Raw genomic sequence first — 23,451 nt, 5'->3', positions numbered from 1 at the left:
CGCCGCCCACTCGCAACCCTCCATCTCGAACAAGTCTTCGGCTTTCGGGTCCCTGCGCTAGAACACGAACGTGCTCGCCGCCACCGTCTAGAAAAAAGCCCCAAAAAGTGGAACTATCGTGTCTCCCGACGTGGCACTGGTGGCTTAATCATAAAGTCTCTTCTTCAACACGCCCCCCCCGGTCGAACTTCTGCTCCAGTCTTTTCTGAGACCTGCCCTTGGCCCATTGCCTCTTGTTGGTGTCTGCTCCGATCGAAGCCGCCGTCAAACAAAGTCGTCAGCACCGCCCAGCCTGTCGTCCGTTTCTGACGCGTGAGACAAGCTGATAGCCATCTCGACTGCTGTCGTCACTTGTCACAATCCATTGTCGCACTTCGGTACAACAGCAGCGAGCACGCAAACACGCACCGTCAAGCCTTCTTCTGACATCAATCTCGATCACTGACCTCCATACAAGTACGAATTAATACTCCTCTACACACGCAGAGACACACACCCCCCGGGCTTGCTGACTCCTATCTGGAAGTCTCCTCCGGCACTCCCTTCCTCGAACCTCGCATTTTATCTTATCCACGGGATTTTTCTTTCGCCTGAAACCAATTTTCGCATCCAGGAATTTTTTTTCCCTCTGCACACTGCCTTCTCTCGCCTCCTCCATACACCCCTGTCCATATTCCGAAACAACCCACGCGAACCATTCGGCCGGTACCATCGTCAATCCTCCACCCCACTTCGCCGTCTACCACAGCAGACTTTTGGCCGACAATCCCCCACCTCCTACCCACGAAACGTCGCGCGACGATATTTTGCGCCAGACTCTTGCACCCATGAGCTCGATACAATACAACCACCTTCTCCTACCCTCCCGGTGACCTTGGCTGTAAGGGAGATTTGGAGCGAGAGATTTCCGCGACCACGCCTCCCCCACGATAAGCTCAAAGCACCAACCATGTACAAGAACTCGGCCCAGATGAATCACTACATGTCCAGGAGTGGGCTCCCATCTCCGGATAATACCAACACCAGCGATTCAGAGGCGGATATTGCCGACATACTCGACCGCAAAAGGCGAGAGTTGGACGAGGAAGTCGCAAAATTCAAGGCCACGAAAGATCGAGAGTTTCGCGAGTTTGAGAGGGATTTGAGATCCCGAAGGAGGAATCAAGGTTATGACATTTCGCCCAGCAAGAGATCCGTGTCTGGGAACACTTCCCCGTTAAGTTTATTATGCTCGACACACAATGTCGTGGGGAACGGCTGGACAGCAGGACAAAAGTCGAAAAGAGAAGGAAACGGCGTGGGCGAGAAAATCATAAAGGCCGCGCCACTGAGCAAACCCACCTTGTCGCTGGACAAGTTGAATATCACGGCTGGAAGCGTGCCACCCACGCATAGCTTGAGTACACCACCGACGCCGTCGTTTTTCCCCAGTCGATCACCGTCGGACGGATCATCGGCGACAATCACCCCTCCGCGACTACAGTCAACGAACAAGCGGCCACCAACACCGGGAGTTGAGAAGAACGACAGTTTCGCCGGCGTGTTCATCCCGGCGTACCTCCCTCTTCTCGAATCTCAAGACCGGCGTCCATCCGTGCGAGGGCCACAGGCCTTGACCTCGGATGAAGAGGAGAAGAAACAAGTCCAGCTCAACGATGAGATCAAGCTTGAAGCTGAGCGGCAGCGAGCCGCGCTCGTCGAGTCGTCCCACAGCCTACCGGAACAGCCTGTATCGCCGACGGTGTTGGCCACGAAACGGACGCGGTCGGCACCGCAGATGGGTTCTAGTGCCGGCGCAAGTGTCGGAGCGAGTCTGCCTAGCGCGTTGCGCACGGCGAGTGGTGGACACAGGGGGCACAAGCATAAGAAGAAGCACGTCACGTTCCAGCTGGCGGATTCCAAGGTGGTCGAGCCGAGCAGTAGTTATGAAGAAAGTCCCGTGAGCGCGGGCAGCCCAAGTGGAAGTTCGGGTTCGACAGCCACCTTGACTTTTCAGCAAACAGTCGAGGATGTGGATGCCGAGCTGGATATCGCTCCTAACTTTGGCGTCAACGGCGATGGTCATCGTCACGAGCCTGACGCACAACCTTCAGAAGAACAACAAACTTCCCCCCGGAGTGCAGGTGGAAGCGGAAGTGCCAACTCGAAAAAGAGCGCGAGCCTACGAGAACGGAGGCGAGGAAAAGGAGGACGATTCCTCTCGCCCATGCCGAGTCCGTTACCTAGTCCCGCGCCCAGTCCGACGATCGCAGCGGACAATGACAATTCACTCCTCGCTTCGGCAGAAGAAAGTGGGTTTTCGGGTGGACTGACTGGTGCGGACGACGGCGGCAGCGGTGTTGGATTCTTCGAGCTCGACGAAGAACTGGCCAGTCCCGGGTTGAGAGAAAAGTCCATGGAGTTGGAACTTGGCATTGACTCGCAAGTGGGAGGTAGTGATGGGGAAGGGCGAAGACGAAGACGAGAAGACGGTGGCGGCGGCGACGATGAGAGCACGAACAAGATGACGACGGGGAGTTTCACCTCTGGGAGTGTGCCGATTGATATCATCCGACCGACCGGGACCATTACTCCCAGTTGGGTTGGTAGTTTCGGTCATTGATTGACCTTGCGAGCCACGAAGAAGAAGCAAGAGGTACGAAGTTCTACATGAATGAGGCATACGGCGGAAATTTTTGTGTTTTGTGCTTTTTGTTACTCGGGTGGAAAAGCATTTGGTTTTATTTCTGCTCAACGGGCATATGTTTTGTTGTTGTGTTGTTCTATGGGTACGGTACGGTTCGTTGGGAACAAAAAAGAAAGAAAGAGGTTGGCCGGCTTTTGTGAGCGAATTTTTTTGGTTCTTTACATGGAAATGCATTTTGCATTCGCACAGGTAGAGAGAGGCACGCGGCATTGAGGAGACACGAGGATGCTGGCCGTTACGGTACCACCATCTACCAAAGAGGATGGATTGAGATTTAGAGATGGTCTTTTTTCCCCACTACTCTTGATAAGAGAAGAGACGCTTTGCGAGGAAAAGGAAATGGAAAAAAAAAGGACTAGAAAACTTGTCCTCGACCACCCAGTACCTAGGTAGCAATCGAGATTCGACGATGTGGCCCGGTGTACATGCACCACGAGTACAATGTTTGACAGTTTTTGACTTTGGCCCCGTCATGTCTCAGGTCGAGGTACTCCGTATATAGGTTGGGAGGTCGTGTGAGATGGTTCGATTCCATATCCGTATCAACGGAGAAGCCGTACCGGAGGCGCTTCCACTGTAAGCAGAACAGAAAAGAAATGAAGAATCATCTGGTGGGGGGACATATCTACAGTGACCGCACACATGTTACAATGTGTCTGTAACAGCATGGTTTGTTGACTTCAGTTTGTATACCAAAGGTCGGTAAGGTACTTGTACAATTCTGGTGCTTTTTTCTTAGCTACCTTGACGGTCTAGTTGAATGTGGTACACAATATGATGTATTCTAGTACAAGGGACCCCTCCGTGACCTATTCTAAACATGGGTAGTACACAGAATGACGGTCGAGAGATGAGAAAGGCGAGCGGCCGCAAAAATAAAAAAATAAAAAACAAAAAACAAAAAGCACTCGACTCTCTGGGTATACAATCCCACACACACACACCCCCTTGAACTAGAATCCATGATTCGACACCTGAGGCAGTCATGCTCCGTCACACTGCGAGCAATGATCGAAAGTGGGTCCAAAAGAAGACTATATCAATGCCTGTCCCTTGTGCATGGCCTCGCGGACCTCCCGAATGACGTCCTTTCTGTCATGCCTTCCCATCAAGACGACCCCCCGACCGCGACGGTTCATCCTGCCCATCCGGCCCAACCGGTGGACAAAGTCAATGGTCGTGTGAGGCACGTCGTAGAGGACCACGTGGCGCACGGCCAAGGTGTCCACGCCGCGCGAACCGAGATCCGTCGTGACGAGAACCTTGGTGTCGGGGAGGTGTCGGGCCGGGCGACCTTTGTCGTCGTCGGCCGCGGCTCCCCCCACGTCGGAACTGTCAAAGGGGACGAAGTCGTTGAAGAGCTTGGTCTTTTTCTGGACGGCCGGCTTTTCGGAACCTTCCACCGCGGCGGCAGAGGTGAATGTCGACAAGATCTCGGCCTGTCTCTGTTCGGTGGTGTCTCGGGTCAAGGCGACGGCGTCTATGCCCTTGGTCGCGAGGAATTTGGCAACCTCCTCGGCCTTTTCGCGTTCGTTGACAAACACCAGGATATGCTTGACCGTGTTTCGGGGGTTGAGGTCTTCGTGCACCGACTTGCCGAGCGTCCAGATGACGTCGGCGCAGGCGAGGTCGCGGGAGCCACGGTACGGTTCTCGGTCGATGTCGACGGCACCGAGTTGAACGCGGCGAGGTATCGTGTGCAATTTGGGCGTCACTATGCGTTTACACTGTGGGAACCGGCGGTCGATGAAGCGGTCCAGGGAGTTGGGGATGGTGGCGGAGCAAAGGATAAGTTGTTTGAGTGTCGGAGCAGCTCGATCGATGATGTCGCATGTCGTCTCACTGAAGGAGCGGTCGAAGAGAGAGTCTGCCTCGTCCATCACGAGGTATTGGATTCGAGAGAGGATGCCCGGTTCCTTCTTGGCAATGCTGGCGATCAGATGTGGTGAAGACACCACGATATCAATCCCGCTCGGGTTGAAGAGTCGATTTCGAATGACTGTCGGACTGTTGGCGGACGAGATGCCCGCAGACTTGTACTTGACGGCGTGACCGAGCGACTTTACAACTTTCGTCACTTGAGTGATCAACTCGGATGAGGGTAGAAGGATGAGTGCTCGGGGCTTGCCCATCTTAGGGTACTTGGGCCCTTCGGTTTCCGAAGGGTCAGCCTCAAAGACAAGGCGGCTGGCACGCTCCTCTCTTTCTTTGGCTTCTCGAGCCTCTGTTTCTACTTCCTCGATCTGATCGAGTTCTTCTTGTTCCTTCACATGATGGACTAGTGGTAGTAGATAGGCCATCGTCTTGCCTGATCCCGTTTCAGCGGCGAGGAGGAACTGGTTGTACTTCGGAGCATCTTCTGGCTGTTTTTGTTTCTGGTATTCGCCTTTCTTGCTCAACAGCGCAGGAATAGCCAGCTTCTGAACAGGCGTAGGCGAGTACTCTTTCAAATGTGGCAGGACCTGACTGTAAACAGCATCAACAACTGGGGGCATCAGCCCCAGCTCTTCAAAAGACTGTATTTGTTCGAGCTTCATCTTGAGTTTATCTCGTTGATTGTACGATAAAGGAGCCAATATCTGCTGCATCTTCAAGGCGTGGAATGTAGGTTTGTCGTTTTTATCCACTTTGCTCTTTTTGCTCATAGTTGAGGCACCTGAAGTCGCGCCTTCTTCTCCGTCGGTTCCTGTCGTAGGCTTTACTCGTTGCGTTCGTTTCTTGATCTCGGTTCGGAGAGACATCCGAGATCGAGTAGGGAGTTGACGCGGCATCCTTCTCTCTGGTAACCTCGCAACCGTCTGATTCATCCCGGCGAAAGGCCCAGCTTCATCGCGTTTAGATGCTCTTTTCTCTGAGCCTGATCTACCCACGTCATGAGAGAGAGTCATTCTTGAAGGCTTCCTGCGCTGGCGCATGGCCGAAGCCATGGATCGCTGGGTCTGCCATCGTAGGACTGTTGGTCTGAAAACAGATATCAATGCTCTGAATTGGCATGCAGGGCATACGGCGGCTGAAGAAGGCATCGAAATGTCCCAAATGACCACCTTGTGAGCACTGCGTTCAAAGTACCAATTCTCGCCTCTCGATAGAATCTTTTTTGTTTCGTCGGCGAGATCTGGACGAATACTCCGACATTGGCGCTGCTTTGGAGGATTGTTAGTTGCTGCTTTAACCTCCATAAATCTAAGCCTCGAAGGCGACGCTTGAGCACCGATACGAGAAGCCACGGACTATTCTTTCTCATTCTCGAGACCCTTTCATAGTTCTCGTTGACTTTGCGAATCTTCATACATCACCAAGACCGTTTCGAACACATTTCAACAGTTATTTATGATTGGACCACAACAGATTCGATCACTAACGAAACGCGACCTAGGTGGCCGAGACCATGAGCGCCAAAGACAAGAACCTATCGTCGACCATCGAGGCATCGATACATCTTCTGCATAAGGTCTACTTCCTAGAGCATCTTCAACATCCAAAACAAAATCCCCCAGATCCATCCGCAGCTATAGGCAGTACAACTACCCAACTGGGTATACACACTACGACTGTCACCCAAGTATTAGTACTCGTTGCTCGAGCCCCGCAAAACATCAGACCCCTTGGACGCCCTGCCAATTTAACTTACCCTCTGTTTCACCCCTTATTAGCGATATTTCTGTCTGGTTCAACAGTAACGAGTGATCGGCCAGGTGTGAGATGTTTAATGCCCTTTTTGTGGTTTACTGTCATGACGTTGACCTTTTCTGGCTCGGAGCAGGTCACTGGCGGGTGTCAGCTAATTTCCAGCAGGTGAGTTAGGAACTTCAACCAAAAGGTCTGCAATGTATAATTCCTTCCCTGTCGCTATTCGATTCATTCCTTGCTGTCAATCGCTTGAACGGTGTTCGATCTGTGACTTGTCCAGCGGATCGATCTTCTTATTCGGTTACCCGCTCAAGTCGTCTTCATATATCCATTGCAAGTTAATTCACGACAATATGTTTGCCCGGGGTTTCGTGGCGCTGTCGGCCTTGTCCCTGACACTTCCGCTGGGCTTGGCCTCCCAATCCAATGTCACAGAATACTCCTATGCAATGCTATATCCCCCATATACTTATGTTCCGTCTGTCTTCGCAGACTGGAAACCTCATCCACACGGTTGCCCCTTTCCTCACCGCAATGGAAGCGTGAACCCGGTTGGCCCATATCCACAACATCCCTGGCCTCCACAGTCTCCCCCAGGGCTGCCGCCAATCCAGCCCGGCCAGCCATCCTCGTTCTGGTACGAAGAAATTCAACATAACGGTATCAGTCCTTTCATATCGAACGGATCAGACTGGGTTGTTTATCGAAATGTGAAGGACTACGGTGCCACTGGGAATGGCAGCGCTGATGATTCTGCCGCCATTCAAGCAGCAGTCAACGATGGTGGTAGAGGCCCCGGAGGAAATGGGAAAGGCACAACTGGTGCCCCCGCGGTCATTTATTTCCCCGAAGGAACCTATCTCATGGCAAACCCCGTTCAACTGTATGTTGACACGGTATTTCTGGGAAACCCGATTGCTCGACCAACACTAAAGGCATCCTCGACCTTCAACGGCACCACGCTGATTTATGCCAAAGATCCAGCATTAGATGCCACCACCAATTTCTATATCGGCGTCAAAAACTTCGTCTTTGATTCCACGAGCGTCGCACCGAATACTGAGTTCCTCCTGATGGATTGGTCGGTCAGTCAAGCGACCCAACTAACAAACAATTTATTCCGCATGCCACAAGGGTCTGCACACACGGGTGTCGCAATGCCAGAAGGAGGCTCAGGAACCTTCATGGGCAATCTGGCTTTCGAGGGTGGCTTCATCGGGTTGAACTTCAACAATCAACAATACAGCATCAAGGACGTATCTTTCAGTGGCTGCAGGACTGGTATCGTTATCAGCCATGGTTTTGATATTGTCTTCCAGGGGATCCAATTCACGGATTGCGCTATTGGCATTAATGCTACCGCCGGAGATGTTGGAAATGTTGGCAGCTATGTGTTACTTGATTCATCAGCAGACACCGTCGACGCGTTGATCTTGACCAAAAGTCAAACCCCTGCTGGCTCTAACACTACGACCGGAGACGATTCTGTGGTCCTCGACAACGTCAATGTCCATAATGTCGGCAGGGTGGTAGTTGCAGGGAACACAACTCTGTTGACCGGTGGTGTGGATCAGACCTGGGTGTATGGAAATGCATACACTCAGAATGGCCGTATTGGAGGGACCCATGATAACGGTGTAACATACGCTACTTCGAGAAGCCCTTCGCTGGTATCTGGAAATAAATATGTCACCTTCGCTCCCCCAACATACCAAGAATTTGATGTCAGACAAGTTATCAATATCAAGAACGTGCCGGGGCTCCCGGTGCTTGGTGATGGGCAGACTGTGAGTGCTCCACCCCTGATGTTCCATACCGTCAAAACGATCTCTGACCTCAATGCCATAGGATGACACCGCCAACATCAATGCCATTCTTGCAATGACTGCCGGCTGTGCGGTTACATTCTTCCCAGCTGGAACGTACCTCGTCACGTCCACGATCAACGTCCCACCTGGGTCCAGGCTTATCGGTGAAGCATGGTCGGCTATTTCAGCTGCGGGATCGTTCTTCGCCGACGCCAACAATCCTCAGGTGATGGTACGAGTGGGCGAATCAGGCGAAGTCGGTATGGCGCAGATCAGCGACATGCTTTTCACCGTTGCCGACGTCCTTCCGGGATGCATTCTGGTCGAAGTCAACATGGCTGGCGCACAGCCAGGCGACATCGGTTTCTGGAACGCGCACTTTCGTGTCGGTGGTGCCGCGGGCTCAGCCACCGAGACCAAGTGTGCAGACGCTTCGAATCCCTGCCAAGCGGCGTTTCTGTTACTACACCTCACGTCCTCTGCGGCGTCCGTGTATGTCGAGGACATGTGGGGTTGGACCGCGGATCACGACCTTGACGGCAACAACTCGCAAACAGTCGGCACAGGACGTGGATTGTTGGTCGAATCTCAAGGTCCCGTGTGGCTCGTGGGCACCGCCTTTGAGCACAACGCACTCTATCAGTACAACTTTGTCGACGCGGTCAATCTGTTTGTGGGTATGCAACAGAGCGAGACGCCCTATTGGCAAGGTGTCGGATCGCCGGCTCTCGCTCCGGCACCCTGGGTTCCGAACGCCCGTTACAACGACCCTACCTTTTCGAACTGCGCCAGCGACGATGCCAACTGCCGGATGGCGTGGTACCAGCGCGTCGTGGGTGGCAGTGACATTTCTATTTACGGCAGTGGTTTCTGGACCTTTTTCAACAATGGAGGCGACTGCCAGGGCACCGACGGCACCTGTCAGACCAACGCCGTCGAGATCACTGACAACCCCCAGCGTCTGTTCTGGTGGAACCTCAACACCCGAGGAGTCTTGAACCTCGTGATCGATCAAGGGCAGGTTCTCGCCACTCAAAACAACAACCCTGGTTCCTGGGGCGCCATTGTCGCCGCGATCTTGACCCATTCGGGTCTGACGGCACAGAGACTTCTGAAGAGGTTCTTGAGATAGATAGAGAACGAGTCCGTTCGGTGAGTGAGTGAGTGAGTGAGCGACCTGTTACTTTTATGTAGATGATGATGATTCGGTACAAAGACCAAAGCATTTTATGAGCGCGCATTTGGGTTATATGAGCAATATGAAAATGGTGTCTTCGACTTTGGGCAGTTTACTAGACTTTGTTGTGACTGCATATACCGTGAGGTATTCTACTGAGTAAAGGGTAACAAGATGCGTTGACTATTACAAAACGATCCTTGTACTAGTTCGATTTTATGTATGTTATCATTCAAACCTAGCATGGTCGGAAATATATTCCCTCGCCCTCAATACTGTATAAATTACTCCAAAACGCCCCAGCCTATATAACGTTAAAATCAATCCCACCTGAATCCGACACACCATCTGTTTGATAAGCACCATCCGGAATTTGCATCTTTGACATCAAGGTCTCACACTTCTTGCAATGTGGTATAACGAGCCTCGACATTTTCCAGGCTGTAGACTTGGACGATGTTCTCGATCACCTTTGCCCCGGCACCCTTCAGATGAGCATTGATCTCACTCGGGTGTGTGATGGCGAAGAGGATCATGACAAAGAACATCGGAACCGAATCAAAAGTGTAAAGGAAGACTTCGTGCGAGATCAAGTACCCGTCGTTGCCCTGGGCGTACTCGATCAGTCTCATGATCGATCGGATCAGAATCAGGCTGGACCCGATGTACAGCGTGACAAGGTGTTTCTCCCAGGAGACGGCACTTTTGGTCGAGGACTGGTTGGACTTGTCGTTACCGGTGGTGGTGGTGGTGGTGGCGGCGGCGCCTCCTGATCCTCGACGCATGTTGAGGTGAAACTTGACTCCAACGAGGACAAAAACGCTGAAGAAGACGATTTGGACAACTAGACCACCCATGATTATCTTGGACCCAGTATTACTGGTACTTTGAGACTTGGCGGAGAGGAGACCGGCACCTAGAAAAGTCGGAAAGAAAAGACAAAAGTCAGCAATCTTCGGCGCGCAGCTAGGAAGAGAAGGTGGGAGGATCAGATCGAGTCGGCCCCTACCTCCAGCTTGCAAAAGGAAAGAGAAGACGTCGCCAGCCACGAAGATCTTTGTCAGGAAGCGCTTCTTGATAAAGGCGTGTCTCTCGCCGTCGGTGAGGGTGATGATGCGGCCGAGAAGCATGTACAAGCTGGCAGCCATCAGGGCCGGTGCGACGAGGATGAGTACAGCTTGTAGGACGAAAGGTCCCAGGGTCCAGTTGGGAGTCTCGTTGGAGCCGATTGCCCTGCCGATGTAGCCCACACTCTCCATGAACCCTCCTATGCAGAAGGGGATGAAGGCGAGTGTACGCGTTCGCACAAGTTGGTACGCGTGGAGAACGGAAATCAAGAAGAAAAGAGCGATGAAGATGATGGCCGCGACGAGCGAGGGTGTATAGTGGTAGAACTCGTACTGGGTGTCGGACATGTTGTGCAGAGGGGATAAAGCAGAGTCAACGGGAATAGGTTCGAAGGAAGAACTGAAGTATTGACTTGTTGGGTTGGATGTGAAATATGAAGATTCGTCAATCGGGATGTGTTTGGCTCTGGAAGTGAGGATTACAAAGGCTCAATGAGATGAAGATAGTTCGTAAGATGTTGGATGAAGATTGATGATTAAAAATGAACAATGAACAGCAGGGGACGAAGCAGGGATTTATATAATGCTTTCTTTGACATGTACTCCTGAAGAGATAGGTATACCGCATACGCTCTCACAGAGCTATGGGGAGGCGTGAGCGCTAGTTCTCCTGGTACGCGGCTAGCGTGAAAGATACCCAGGAACCTACCTAAGTATTTCTAACAGGAAAACCCGATAGCGACAGCATATTGGCTTCGGGCTGTGCCCGTGCAGTATTCGATCGGTAGGCATAACGCCCAAACACATCCATCCTGGCTTGGAACACCACCTCACACGAGGGTACGAAGTACCTGTATCGGAAATTCGGTTTCGGTTTCGGTAGGCATAAAGCCAATGATGATATTCTGTGAGGGTAACTCCGTATTCGGATGTGTTAGAGATTGACGCGAGGCTGTGCCTTCAACGTTGTAGATTTGAAAATTGATATGGACCTTCAGCCTTCTGAGCCTCAAATAGAGGGCACTAAAATTGTAAACTTTCCCTTGATGGGACTAGCGTACGGCATTGAGCGTATTCGGCAGACATACTGGAAACGGCACCATATTTTCCAAAATTCACGCCGATAAACAATTCAAGGGCGTTGTGAACGAGCATCCACATAAGGCCTCCCACAAGACGATCCCGAGTCTGCCTCACTCCAGTACTTCAATGCCATCGAGTCTTGGCCATCAGTTCTCGTACTCGTATCCAGCGAACCTTCTTGGCTGTAGGTGCCCTGTACGAAGTGACCACCGAGTCGAACTTGCTTGCGGTTTGTATCCAGTCAATTTCCGCAGTGAAGGATCAATCCAGCACGAGGAAATCGGGAAATGTTGCAACACAATGCCACACCAAGTCTTTGGGGCATAGTCTGGTTCAGCCAATTGCTGGTTGCCGGACTTTGATGGCCCATCCTCAGATCTTGGTCGCCAGCCTTGCGATAAGGTATGTAAGGCATGTATTGCAAGCCTATGACGTTCGATGGCAGCACAAGCTCCGTCATAGCTGAAGTGCCAACAAGCAGGTCGGCTCACCTGTCAATCGGACATACCACCTCAGGCAATTGACAGCCTCTTTTACAAGGGTTCACCCCAGGCTTCAAAGCTATGCGCTCGATTCGATTCGTCCGATCTTGCTGTCCCTCGTTTGCTAGTAGGTGTCTCTCAGTCGATACCTTGCACAATCTGTGCGATGAAGTAGGAATTCCTTTGCCTGGAATGTTTGTGAAGGGTTCTCAATATAAGATGAAGTTACCTTACCTAGGTTGTCTCTGTGCTTGTGTCAGTTCCCAATTGATCCTTGCCCCAGACCTCTGCTTCAGGTCAGTTACTGAATGGAAAGATGCCACACCACCTCAGACTACTGTTTTGCTGCAGTCTGGTATTGTTACTATTGCTGTCTTGCCCTGTGAAGGCAGCAGAGAAGGAAAGGAAATGGCTACTCCCTCGGACAAATGTTACAGGGCCAAATGCGAACGACTATGAATGCGAAAGTGCACGGGCTCCAGACTACTATGGAATCGGCGTCCGACTGGTAAGTTACTAGTGTTGTCAGAGCAGTTCTGAAAGGCATCATGAGCGTCTCGTAGTGAGGCTCGTTTCCTGACTTTTCCATTAGGGCATCTACTTTTCGTGGTTCACTGGATGGGTGGTAAGAACCGTGTTCAAAGTCTCATCTCTGTCCATCTAACCATTTTGCAAGGCGAACGCATATGTCCCCGGAGACATTGGTGGCGCATTAGACACGAATGCTATATTCCTTTTTGCCAACCTTGTCGCTATGGTCCGTTGCACCATCACCAAGGTCTTGACACAGCTTGACTGCGTGATCCTGATGCACCTTTCTGGTGGCACAGTCTTCTCCGTGCTCAGTCTGTGGGGTTATCGAACATGCCACTTCAAAGAAGAGGGTCCGAAAGGTATTCGACATTTTGGAGGTTTCGGCACGCACCTGCGACTTTTGCTGGCAATGTCAGTATCGGTGTTCGGCTTGTGGTTTTGGTTGATAGGTATCAAACCACATACCACAGATATCTTGACTGATACAGGCCCTTGTGCCACTGTTTACACCTTCATGTTTGCTAAAGTGAAAGCGGATGGAGGTGTAAGGATCTTTTACATCATCGTCTGCATCTGTTGTACCATTTACTTCGGAACCATACTCCTCGTGTCATCGGTCTCACTGTATGCACGAGTCGCAAAGGGTGTCATTTTGGCAAAGCGGAGTAAATGGCGGACGTCAACTCGATTGCATTACGCTACGGGCTTGTACACCAAGGAGTACGTATCTGAACACAAATCTCCATGTAGGCTTTGCTGACAGTTGATCAGGCTTCGTCGCATATTCTACGCCTTACGAGTTGCAAACTTCATCTGGATTGTTTGGAGCGTGATCATGATTGAGTGCACCCTCAACTTCAACCATGTCAAGGGCGTACTCGGTCCTGGAAACCGCATTTTCTTTCCGTCACAACTTATTCCCATGATCATTGGAGCATTTTCATTCGTAAGACTTTGTTACAAGTTGTTGGAGAAGTGGCGAGATCCTGATGATGAGCCTTCACTACCGACAGACGTGCATACGTCTATTCTCACCAGTTCACAAAGCTCTGAGACACCACAGCAATTCCCAAAAAAGACGAGACTGTTCAAACTCTTTGCTCCACCCACAGATACCCTTGCCCGTGCCCCTAAAGAAGCAACGCCTGAAGACAACGACATCGATGATCTCATGAGAAATGCACCCACTAGTTTGAGATACCTGGTCTCGTGGCTGCCGTGGCTGTCGTTGCTGCATTGGTGGAAGAACGATGGAGACAGGTTGAACTTCCACAAGAGCTGGACAAACCAGGAGAAGCGTCGCTCATATTCCCCGGCCGCCACTTTGCAAGGGACGCCAACATCCGCTACCTTTGCGAATCCATACGAAGCATCGCTACCAGAGTGATTGGCAACACTCGTAACGACAACACTATCTTTTACCAAAATCCAACCGTCACAGATACAAATGATTGTTCTAGGAACATCATGTCGCCCAGATGTTGATGCGAGATGGCGATGGCGTGAAGCACGATTAGCATTGACAATGCTGCTATGCCTAATCTCTGATCACAAGTGAGGCTGCAATATTTCTCCTGGATCAAATTTCAACAGGTCCACGAATAATTGCATGATATGGACACAAGAGGCATGCTCTTTCGCAGGTGTGAGTGGATTTCGAGCCAAGCACCTATTCATGTGTTATCCATAGCTATGTACTGTAATAACTTAGGACCATACTTTCCCTGGGGACTGTATGACTGCAATATGCAGCATCATAAGTAGTACTTCAGAATAGCAAAAAAGGATTTCGCAGTTCTACAGGATACTGGCAAAACAAAAAAGAGAGTTGAGTTGACCTATCCCTCAAACAAAAAAAGTGAGTTGAGTTGATTCATCTCGGGATCGAACCGAGGACCTCGTCGGATGTGTGCTCACTGCATGTGAACGACGCGTGATAACCACTACACCAATGAATCCTAGGTCTCGTAAAATAATGAAATATTTTGAGACGATTTCAAAGCCTAAATCTGGCTTATTGAATACTTAACTAAGCCCATTTTTATTATGGGTCGACATTTATTTTGTGCCGGCACGCCAAGCTTTTATTGGAGGTCTGCTCTGTGCGGAACTCATTCCCAAGGCTGCCCCTTAGCAGAACAAAAGGCCCGGCCTTACACCACAGCGCTGTGTCACCTGCTCGAATTATTTGCTTAATCGAAACACGTAAAACCACTTGAACATGGCGATGGATACATCGAAAATTGAAACTCCAGGCAAATGTACGGCCGACTTCTGTCTGATACCTATAGGGACTCCGACCGCATCCGTGTCGGAGCAGATAGCAGATGTTCAACGATTGATGAAGAAAAGCGGTTTGAAATATTCTATGCACTCGGCGGGAACTACTGTTGGTAAGAACAATCTCTTTCACCTACATCATTAAATACGGTCTGTTGCGAGGGTCATCGGAAAGAAATGCTCAGGGAGTTTGTTGAGGCTCCATCATCTACTACGTTATTCTATCTGGAGATGAAGTGAACTTCACTGCAAGCCCGGCAATAGCAGGACTCTGGACATATTGGTATTCCAATATATAAGCTAACGATTGTTTTCTGTACAGAAGGATCTTGGGACGATGTGACACGGCTAATTGGCCAGGCTCATACCATACTACACGACAAGGGAATCGTGCGGATCCAAACAGATATTCGCATTGGGAGTCGAACAGACAAGGCACAAACGATGGAAGACAAGGTCGCGGCCGTGGAGAAGCTGCTTGCGAGCGAGTCATAATAGGATCCTCGATTGCCCTTCTAACCTAACATGCCCTGTTGAGCACCACGATTCAAAGAGGATCAAATGCTCCGGAGCAATGTTATGAGTATCTAGTGTTTCGTGGGCTCTGGCGGTCTAAGGATTCTCATCGAATAGGCATCTGGCTTGTATGAATGAACCGAAATAGTCGAGCCACGTAATTTATCAACCATCAACCAACTCACAATTTCGCAAAACTCAGGCTCTATCATAGTTTAAGGTCTGCGTACTTGTAGATCAACCTCGATACTCTGGATGCTGTTGATCGATAAGTTTATGGCGCCACACTAATCTTGAAAAGATTGTTGAAATGCTGCGCCTCATGTGGCTGGAAGAGGCGTGGCTGAGCACGAGGTTGACGTCTCCAGCGGGAGAAGTCTCTCACCATTCAATCGGCACCACGCAGCCCAACTCGTAACAATGCTCTTTCTATTGGAGACAATGCCCCTGGCTGTTGCCGCCCTGCTTTGGCGAGCCCTTGGGCATTGAAACAATAAGTTCTCACTGAGATATCTCCATGATTTCTTTGACTATCATCGAAGATGGTGTCTTTGTTGACCGCCGCATTACCAGCCATGCTATTTTGGTGACCACCAACTGACGCTAAATGAACAATCACTTCTACAGAGTAACAGGACTCACACTTCGTCCAAATTCAATTCCGAGTGCCTGAATCCAGTCAGAATCGATTACCCAACGGACGACCTATTGTCAATATCTGAGTAACAAGACCATCTAAATACCTTCATACTCCTAGCCTACCATGGCAGCGATCCACCAGACCATAGCGATCGTGGACAAGTCGAACAAAGTTGTCAGTACGACAAAACAATTGAAGAACGTGTTCAAAGAGGCGAAACTAGCCTATCTTGAACGAAAAGCCGAAATTGTGGCAGACCGTAGAGCCAGGGAAGACAGAGAATTGAGAAAGGCTCTAAAGGCGGTGACTTTGGCTGAGGAGGAGGAGAGATCAGAAACATCCCACAGGTCCAGGAGAAAGCATAGTCACAAGAAAGAGCACGATGCAGAGCGACGTCGGCCATCAGTACGAGAACACCATCACTCCTCGGGATCGACAAGACGGAAGGGCCATGCAGAGAACGGTCTTCCGCCCATTGAGCATGCGGCCCCGGTCGAGACCTATCCCGCCCCGGTTGGTCTCGCTCAGTTCAACGAGGAGCTCTATGGTCAACATCGTTCCGCTCCTATTTCTCCTGTATACCCTCCCGAAGGACATGGGCTTCTACGTCGGACAACCGATCTTCCACTCGAGCATCCTCGTTCCCATCGTCCTCCCCCCGTGAGGTCACATTCCACTTCCGAAGTTGATGATCACATTGACATGGACCTGGCGTATGGCGAGTTTCATCCAGAGTCACTCATGTTAGACCCCAAGGTCGAACAGACGCTACAAAAACAAGAAATGTCCAGTCTGGTCACAAAATGCAAGATTTTGCTCGACGAAGCCAATTGCGCCCAACACAGTGTCAGAGCAATTGTGACTCATCTCCAGAAGAATCCCGATGCTATGGCAGCCGTTGCATTGACACTGGCCGAGATCAGTAATCTAGCCACGAAGATGGCCCCAGGAGCGCTGGCAGCCTTCAAGACCGGTGCCCCAACCGTGTTTGCTATGCTCGCTGCCCCCGAATTCCTCATCGCGGTAGGCGTAGGTGTGGGCATCACCATTGTGATGTTCGGTGGCTACAAGATCATCAAAAAGATCCGAGCAAAGGTTAGTGACAAGGAGGAGGTCGCGGATGAAATGATCGATGTCCATGAACTTGATCGGATCGAGCACTGGCGACGTGGTATCGCAGATGCCGAAACTGCCAGTGTTGCTACCAGTGTTGAGGGCGAATTCATTACACCTTTGGCAGCTCGCTCAATGGGACATCTGCCGATGCCCAGGGATCCGAGCCGTGACCGCCAGAGCGAGAAGCCTCGAGATGAAAGGCGGAAGAAGAAACATCGACATATTGATGATGACCCGGATCGAACGGTGGTCGGGAGTGAAAGCTCCAAATCGCGGAAAAGCAAATCGGACAGGCGAGAAAGAAGTCTTGTCAAAGTCAAAAAGCCCAGTCCATTGCGTCGAATATTCAGCAGCAAAGATACGGACACTTCGTCGAGGAGGTGACGGTGGAATTTGGAGTTCATGGTTACCCCTTTCATAACGAATTAGATGAGTACACTTTCTCATATTGGAGCATGGCGTTACGGTACATATGGGACATATTTAATTACAAGTATATGATGCATGATATAATGAGATACGAAACTCTATGGTCCACGGACATAGGCCTCTTTAAACCATCCTCCCCGTGTATTGATTCTCATCAAGTATCAGCCGTGGCGGACGGCGCGCCGGGAGTCCGACTTATCACGTGACCTGCGGCGAAATTTCGTCGTCGATCGACCTGAGAAACATTCATCCTCGCTTCGATTTGTCGTAATTCTATTTTACTTAGACTCGATCCACGCAACGACTGCATGTGAGCGCTGCTGTTTCTTCCTGCAGCGCCGAACGACTTGAGCCTGCAATCCGATCCTCCTGCCGTCACAGTAGAAGAAAAACCTTGATCCTCCAACCTCTGTCGCTGCTTAAGAAATACCGTGCGCAGTGCTTATACCATTGCTCAAACGATTCCAGAGTCCATCAGGGCCTCTTCTTAATCAGATTCTATCATAATGGATCACTCACGAGATCCATGCCCGTGGGTAGCGCTGTCCGACTTTGGAGGTGCCTTTTCAATGGGTGCTCTGGGAGGTATGCCAGCCGACGCATGAATGCAACGGCAATTGACTGACCAGCTTGTAGGAACATTGTGGCACGGTATTAAAGGCTTCAGAAATTCTCCATATGGCGAACGACGGATAGGCATGATCACCGCCGTCAAAGCTCGAGCACCAGTCACTGGCGGCAACTTCGGCGTATGGGGTGGCTTGTTCAGCACATTCGATTGCGCAGTAAAAGGCATCAGAAAGAAGGAGGATCCCTACAATTCAATCATTGCCGGCTTCTTCACCGGTGGTGCTCTTGCGATAAGAGGAGGCTACAAAGCAGCCCGAAATGGAGCCATCATGTGTGCAATCTTCCTGGCGGTCATTGAGGGCGTGGGCATTGGTATCCAGAGATTAATGGCAGAAAATACGAGACTCGATGTAAGTTCATCGGTGCAGAGCGAGATATGAGTACAGCTAACACGATGCAGCTTCCTCCTCCTGGCACACCACCTTCAGAATCTCCTCGTGTGGCCGCATGACTTGAGATGGTCACCACTCCACACTTTATCTAAGATCTCCGTCGTTGGATTCGACGCGCCTAACGACCCAACTTTAGCGGTTTCTCTACTCTCCAAAGTCTCACCTTTCTCTGGTCAATGGGGTCTTTGTGCATAGCGGGCGTATGGACATAAAGGTTTTATTCTGTGGCGAGAGTCGACTCTGGCCGACGAAGTGCCGTGATGTCGATGTGAATACAAAACGGCAGAGAGCAATGCATACTGTCGCATTGTGATCCTGGTGGAGGCCCAGGCGAATGAGACTTTCATTTGCAATCCGGGTTGTATTACATGTATGATGATAGAAGAGTGTCAATCTTACACCGACTAATATCGAACTCCAAAATACTGTAAACGTCTTCAAGCGCCCAGAACAAGACTGAGTTTTCACGAATGCCAAAAGAGTGACCAGAACTACCTTAGTTAATCAGCTTGAATTACACCATAGGAGAATCACTCCATGCCACAGGTCTAAAATTTGCTAATTTAGGCATATTATCCTCTTGCTGCGTAACAAGAATGTGCATATTGGTAGCGCGGGTGGCTCCTAGATTGCAACAAGTGTCAAACGAGTGTTGGAATTCAATCTAAGCCACGGAAGAGAAAAGTATAGAAGTGAAGTATTGAGCGTGAGAGATCTCAGCCTGGCAGCCTTATGAGGTCACAAGGCTGTGTGCCATGTATGCGATAATCCTCCGCAGTCGCCAAACGACCATCGACTCTACTCGCACCCTCCTTCGATCTCGCATTGCCATCTTTTGCCTGTATTGCGTTTCTAGGTTCTATTCTTGTTACGGTATCGATCTCGTCACACATTAGCGTTGAATTCTCGCTGTCATGCACTATGGGAAGCATGCATCTCGGAGCGCAGCCTTCGACGATTCCGGCTCAGATGCGCCAGACAAACAATACAAAGTCAAGGCCGCCGACCTTGGGTTCGATGCCCCAGACTTTCTCTTGCCCGATATCATACCTATTTCCGACTCGAGGTCAGACTATCTGAACATTCATCATCAACGAGATCGAAGATTACGTCTCCTCCTTCGACGCTTCACCAATCAGATCCAGTATGGCTGTAGGAACACCAACTGCAGCACGCCCACCTGCTTGAGTTACAGGAAGAGAAACAGCACAGGGCCATTGAGAAAATATACAGACTTGAGTGCTAGGACGCTTGCATGTCAGCTACTCGAAGACTTCTCGAGAGGTGGCAAAGAACCGCTCGCCGAACTCTGTCCTAATGAACCCGTCGTGCCCTGGTATGAGGACCCCGCCGTGGCCAAGAGGAGGCGTGCCAGCTTAGACAAGACGCCGTATGTGCAAAATGGACATTCTGTACCGCCCAAAAGTCCACTCCAAGCGCAGCGCGCACGGCATTCCTCCCCGAGATCGCAAAGCGCGACTCAGGAGCGAGCGAAGTCCAATCACGACGGGGTCGTCCAAGCAGGCCAGGCCATGCGAGGTCTCGATATCTCCAGAGAGCCAAAGGAAATTTCTCAGGATGTTGTCGATGCGGTGAATTCACAAAACTCTAGTCGGCGTGGCGAAGAAGGAGGACAAGAACGTCAAACACACCATAATGCCATTCCCAAATCTCAGACAGCCTATCGCTCGCCTGATCCCGTAAGGTCGAAGGACATTGCTTCATTCACACAGACTCTATTCGATCTTTTGCCTTTACGACTACTTGACTGGTTTCCTTCAAAAAGCCTACGCTACGTCGCCAGTGAGACGCATCTCTCCGAGGGTGATGAAGATGAACAGATGTGCGGCGAGATAATAGCGTCGAACGGTGCACAGCAAGATGCTGGGAACCTCCAAAGCTCAAATCCCCGGTCTACATTACCGAGACCCGGTCATCCGATTGAGCAAGAAGCACATGATACGATATCGCCAGACAATGAAAGCGAAGGTTGTCTGCGAGTGAGCTCGTACAGCCTTCGAACTCTGGACTGGCCCACCCTATCATGGCTCCACGACATGGAAATATCAAACCCTTCCCTTTACAAGCAAAGTGTGCTACCCTTTTTTCGACAAAGCTGTTCATATTGTCTCAGCCACCCTCATCGTTTGATACGCGCAGTCAAAAACTTTCAACAATCTCACCCGAATCCTGTTGTCCTTGAAGATCATGAGGCTCCAGATAATTCTATCAATACTCAAGCGGACGATACGCCTGACGATGTACCGAAATTGGCAACGCAGTCTAAAAGAGACCTTGACAGCTTATTGTTAAGTTTCGCCCTCCTGGAAAAATTTGAACAGCGTGATTTGGTTCTTGGTTGTATCCTGACAGCCTTGCAGCATGCATATCGCTTACCACGCGGGGTGACCGCACCGGGGGCTGGCAGGCGTAGCCTGTCCATCACCGAAAGCGATACGAGAGCGTGCGCTAACAGCAGAAGACATTCCTTCGTCCCATCTGAGGTTTTGTCAGATGAAGCGATGGACATAAGTGCCATCTTCCAGCAACAAGACAACTCGCTCCTACCACTCAGCGATCATCATGTGGCAGAACTGTGCCTAATAGGACTGATGTCGATTGCCTCGCTGGCCTTTTATGGATTCCACGGGCCTTTTTGGGGCCGCCAAGCACCTTTTGGTCGTCTCGCGACCATACGTAATAGTGGTCGCGCCCATTCACGATGGGAGCCCCTCGAACGCGATCACAATGGGAAGATCCTACATTTCTCCCGACAGTATATGAATTTAATGATTCACTCTCTCGATGTCCTCGACGATTGGTCCGTGCTTCGGCTTCTCTATGCAATCACCGACATCATCAGTCATCGGCTTCTTGCAGACAAATCGTCTGCAACTATTCAAGACCCAGCCCGAGCTGGTCTTAAGGAGAAAAAGAAGAAGAGCATGGTCACTTTACTGGTCCAGCGCTTCGACAAAGACACCTTGAGAGCATGGAAGTCTCCGGATCAAAGATCAAGCCGGATCGGGACCAGCGTCATCGAGCTTTTGAGGACAGTATTGCTGAAAGCTTGGGATCGGAAACCTATCGTGCAACGAAACGGTTCAGTTGGTGGCACTCTGGAATTGTTGGCTGGCCTATACCACGAAAGAAAGCAGCTGAATTTGAACTCGGAGCTTTTCCATATGCCATTCATCGCCGACGTGTTTGACGAAGCGGCGATGCCTCGTGAATGGCTAGCCTTTCGCGCAGATACTCGAAAAATGCATCTGCTGTCCTTTTCGTTCCTCTTTGAGCCCGCCACCTTGGTTAGGTACTTCAGAGCTCTCAACCTCGACATGATGAAAAAGTCCTACGAAAGTGCTACCCTGGTCTATGGCGATGCAAGGCAGTATTTGTGGGCTCCAAAAATCCCTGTCTACGGTCACAAGGAGATTCTAGCTCAACTACGACCACATATGGCTCGTTATTTCGTACTCACGGTCCGGAGAGACAATCTGTTGAACGATGCAATCAATCAGATATGGCGTCGGCAACGGGTGGAGATCATGCGTCCCCTTCGGGTCCGTGTGGGCAAGGACGAGGGCGAAGACGGCGTCGACTACGGTGGCGTGCAACAAGAATTCTTTCGCCTTGTCTTTGCGGAGGCGTTCGACCCGAATTACGGCATGTTTACTATCGATGGTTCGACAAGGACAGCATGGTTCCAGCCTGGATCGTTCGAACCTCTCTACCGCTTTGAGGCCCTCGGAATCTTAATGTCCTTAGCGATCTACAATGGCATTACGCTGCCAGTGACGTTTCCGGTGGCACTATATCGCAAGCTTCTTGGTCTGAAGGTGAAAAAGCTTGATCACATTGCTGATGGTTGGCCAGAATTGACCAGAGGGCTCAAGACTCTACTGGAATGGTCGGACGGTGATGTCGGCGACGTGATTGCCAGGACTTACGAGTTCAGCTACGGACTTTGTGGCAGCACTGTGACAGTTGACATGCTCAAAATCGGCCGTGAGGATCCGTGGCCTCAACTGAAGTCACGCCCCAACAGAAAGGGCAAGGAGAAGGCAAAGTCCACTTCCTTTGAACTACCACTGGAACCGTCATTAACACCACCGAGCCAGCCATCTCCAGACTTGCAACCAACGATTACACCGGTGCGCAGGAAGTCGTCGATTGATATCAAAGGCATTTCGACGCCTCAGAGCATCAACAGCGATCTATTAGAAGAAGCTGCCCTGGTCACCAACGCCAATCGGGAGCAATACGTCAAGGACTACATTTTGTGGCTCACCCATAAATCCGTGCAACCCCAATACGAGGCCTTTGCCAGGGGGTTCTTCACCTGCCTTGATCGCACGGCACTCTCGATATTCACGGCCGAAGCTCTCAAGACTGTGGTGGAGGGACACCCCCAGATTGACATCAACGAGCTCGAAGACACGGTCACGTACGAAGGATATGAGCGGGAATCCGAATACATCCGAGGCTTTTGGCACGTGGTGCGAGACTTCAGCCCCGAGCAACACAAACAACTCCTCGAGTTCGTCACCGCCAGTGACCGCGTGCCTGTCAACGGTCTACGCAGCGTACAATTTGTTATTCAGCGCAACGGAGACGACGAGGACAGTCGACTACCCAGTAGCAGCACCTGTTATGGACGGCTCTTGTTGCCTATGTACAGCTCCAAAGAGATTTTGAGAGACAAGTTGAGCAAAGCGATAGAGAACAGTGTGGGGTTTGGTACGCTGTAAAAGAGTGCTGGCTTCGGGCTTGAATGTCTATCTCTTTTCTGTTCCGGGTACCCGCCTGGAGGCGAGGGTATAATACAAGCATGAGGTAGTTTAGATCGACGAATCATGGTTTTTTCTTCCTTTGGCTAGGATGTGAAGATGAGATTCGTGACAACGATGATCTCTGTACGAATAGTTTTCATGGGTGAATTTACTCGCGTCGTAGAAGGTGGTAGATGGTGTCTCTCGCC

The 23,451-nt window shown here is 50.7% G+C and overlaps 7 protein-coding genes and 1 non-coding gene across 8 annotated transcripts; 5 read left to right on the top strand and 3 right to left on the bottom strand.

The window, feature by feature from the left end:
- Positions 1-178: 178 nt before the first annotated feature.
- On the top strand, positions 179-3,453 carry PV06_03126 (uncharacterized protein). The gene has a single exon (XM_016403882.1). It carries the CDS (start codon positions 950-952, stop codon positions 2,600-2,602), a length of 1,653 nt encoding a protein of 550 aa, XP_016264887.1. The 5' UTR covers positions 179-949; the 3' UTR covers positions 2,603-3,453.
- PV06_03125 (uncharacterized protein) lies at positions 3,421-5,631 on the bottom strand. Its single transcript, XM_016403881.1, has one exon. It carries the CDS (start codon positions 5,611-5,613, stop codon positions 3,721-3,723), a length of 1,893 nt encoding a protein of 630 aa, XP_016264886.1. The 5' UTR covers positions 5,614-5,631; the 3' UTR covers positions 3,421-3,720.
- A 1,029-nt stretch (positions 5,632-6,660) lies between these two features.
- Positions 6,661-9,467, top strand: PV06_03124 (uncharacterized protein). Its single transcript, XM_016403880.1, has 2 exons — positions 6,661-8,103; positions 8,165-9,467. Exons 1-2 carry the CDS (start codon positions 6,670-6,672, stop codon positions 9,254-9,256), a joined length of 2,526 nt encoding a protein of 841 aa, XP_016264885.1. The 5' UTR covers positions 6,661-6,669; the 3' UTR covers positions 9,257-9,467.
- Positions 9,468-9,696: 229 nt separating this feature from the next.
- Positions 9,697-10,716, bottom strand: PV06_03123 (uncharacterized protein; the record flags this gene model as incomplete). The annotated part of the gene is made up of 2 exons (XM_016403879.1): positions 9,697-10,217; positions 10,311-10,716. 2 exons carry the CDS (start codon positions 10,714-10,716, stop codon positions 9,697-9,699), a joined length of 927 nt encoding a protein of 308 aa, XP_016264884.1.
- Positions 10,717-14,336: 3,620 nt separating this feature from the next.
- Positions 14,337-14,425, bottom strand: PV06_03122. Its single transcript has one exon. It is a non-coding gene; the product is annotated as a tRNA-Val (tRNA).
- Positions 14,426-15,674: 1,249 nt separating this feature from the next.
- Positions 15,675-17,557, top strand: PV06_03121 (uncharacterized protein). The gene has a single exon (XM_016403878.1). The coding sequence runs from the start codon at positions 16,027-16,029 to the stop codon at positions 17,401-17,403; it is 1,377 nt and encodes a 458-aa protein (XP_016264883.1). The 5' UTR covers positions 15,675-16,026; the 3' UTR covers positions 17,404-17,557.
- Positions 17,558-17,719: 162 nt separating this feature from the next.
- Positions 17,720-19,004, top strand: PV06_03120 (mitochondrial import inner membrane translocase subunit tim17). The gene is made up of 3 exons (XM_016403877.1): positions 17,720-18,033; positions 18,085-18,428; positions 18,479-19,004. The coding sequence occupies exons 1-3, from the start codon at positions 17,955-17,957 to the stop codon at positions 18,527-18,529; spliced, it is 474 nt and encodes a 157-aa protein (XP_016264882.1). The 5' UTR covers positions 17,720-17,954; the 3' UTR covers positions 18,530-19,004.
- Positions 19,005-19,282: 278 nt separating this feature from the next.
- Positions 19,283-23,406, top strand: PV06_03119 (uncharacterized protein). Its single transcript, XM_016403876.1, has one exon. The coding sequence runs from the start codon at positions 19,385-19,387 to the stop codon at positions 23,219-23,221; it is 3,837 nt and encodes a 1,278-aa protein (XP_016264881.1). The 5' UTR covers positions 19,283-19,384; the 3' UTR covers positions 23,222-23,406.
- The last annotated feature ends 45 nt before the right edge of the window (positions 23,407-23,451 follow it).

Source organism: Exophiala oligosperma, assembly GCF_000835515.1.
Source record: "Exophiala oligosperma strain CBS 72588 unplaced genomic scaffold supercont1.3, whole genome shotgun sequence".
NCBI classification, from domain to species: domain Eukaryota; kingdom Fungi; phylum Ascomycota; class Eurotiomycetes; order Chaetothyriales; family Herpotrichiellaceae; genus Exophiala; species Exophiala oligosperma.
The sequence above is the reverse complement of the archived record's forward strand: the minus strand, read 5'-3'. Positions and strand labels throughout refer to the sequence as shown.

What these genes read in the sequence shown, in the direction of transcription:
- PV06_03126 (XM_016403882.1), top strand. Translation starts at nt 950, where the DNA reads ATGTACAAGAACTCGGCCCAGATGAATCACTACATGTCCAGGAGTGGG.
- PV06_03125 (XM_016403881.1), bottom strand. Translation starts at nt 5,613, where the DNA reads ATGGCTTCGGCCATGCGCCAGCGCAGGAAGCCTTCAAGAATGACTCTC.
- PV06_03124 (XM_016403880.1), top strand. Translation starts at nt 6,670, where the DNA reads ATGTTTGCCCGGGGTTTCGTGGCGCTGTCGGCCTTGTCCCTGACACTT. An exon ending in TGCTTGGTGATGGGCAGACT is followed by an intron (nt 8,104 to 8,164) that starts GTGAGTGCTCCA and finishes TCAATGCCATAG; the next exon opens with GATGACACCGCCAACATCAA.
- PV06_03121 (XM_016403878.1), top strand. Translation starts at nt 16,027, where the DNA reads ATGGCAGCGATCCACCAGACCATAGCGATCGTGGACAAGTCGAACAAA.
- PV06_03120 (XM_016403877.1), top strand. Translation starts at nt 17,955, where the DNA reads ATGGATCACTCACGAGATCCATGCCCGTGGGTAGCGCTGTCCGACTTT. An exon ending in TTCAATGGGTGCTCTGGGAG is followed by an intron (nt 18,034 to 18,084) that starts GTATGCCAGCCG and finishes ACCAGCTTGTAG; the next exon opens with GAACATTGTGGCACGGTATT. An exon ending in CAGAAAATACGAGACTCGAT is followed by an intron (nt 18,429 to 18,478) that starts GTAAGTTCATCG and finishes AACACGATGCAG; the next exon opens with CTTCCTCCTCCTGGCACACC.
- PV06_03119 (XM_016403876.1), top strand. Translation starts at nt 19,385, where the DNA reads ATGCACTATGGGAAGCATGCATCTCGGAGCGCAGCCTTCGACGATTCC.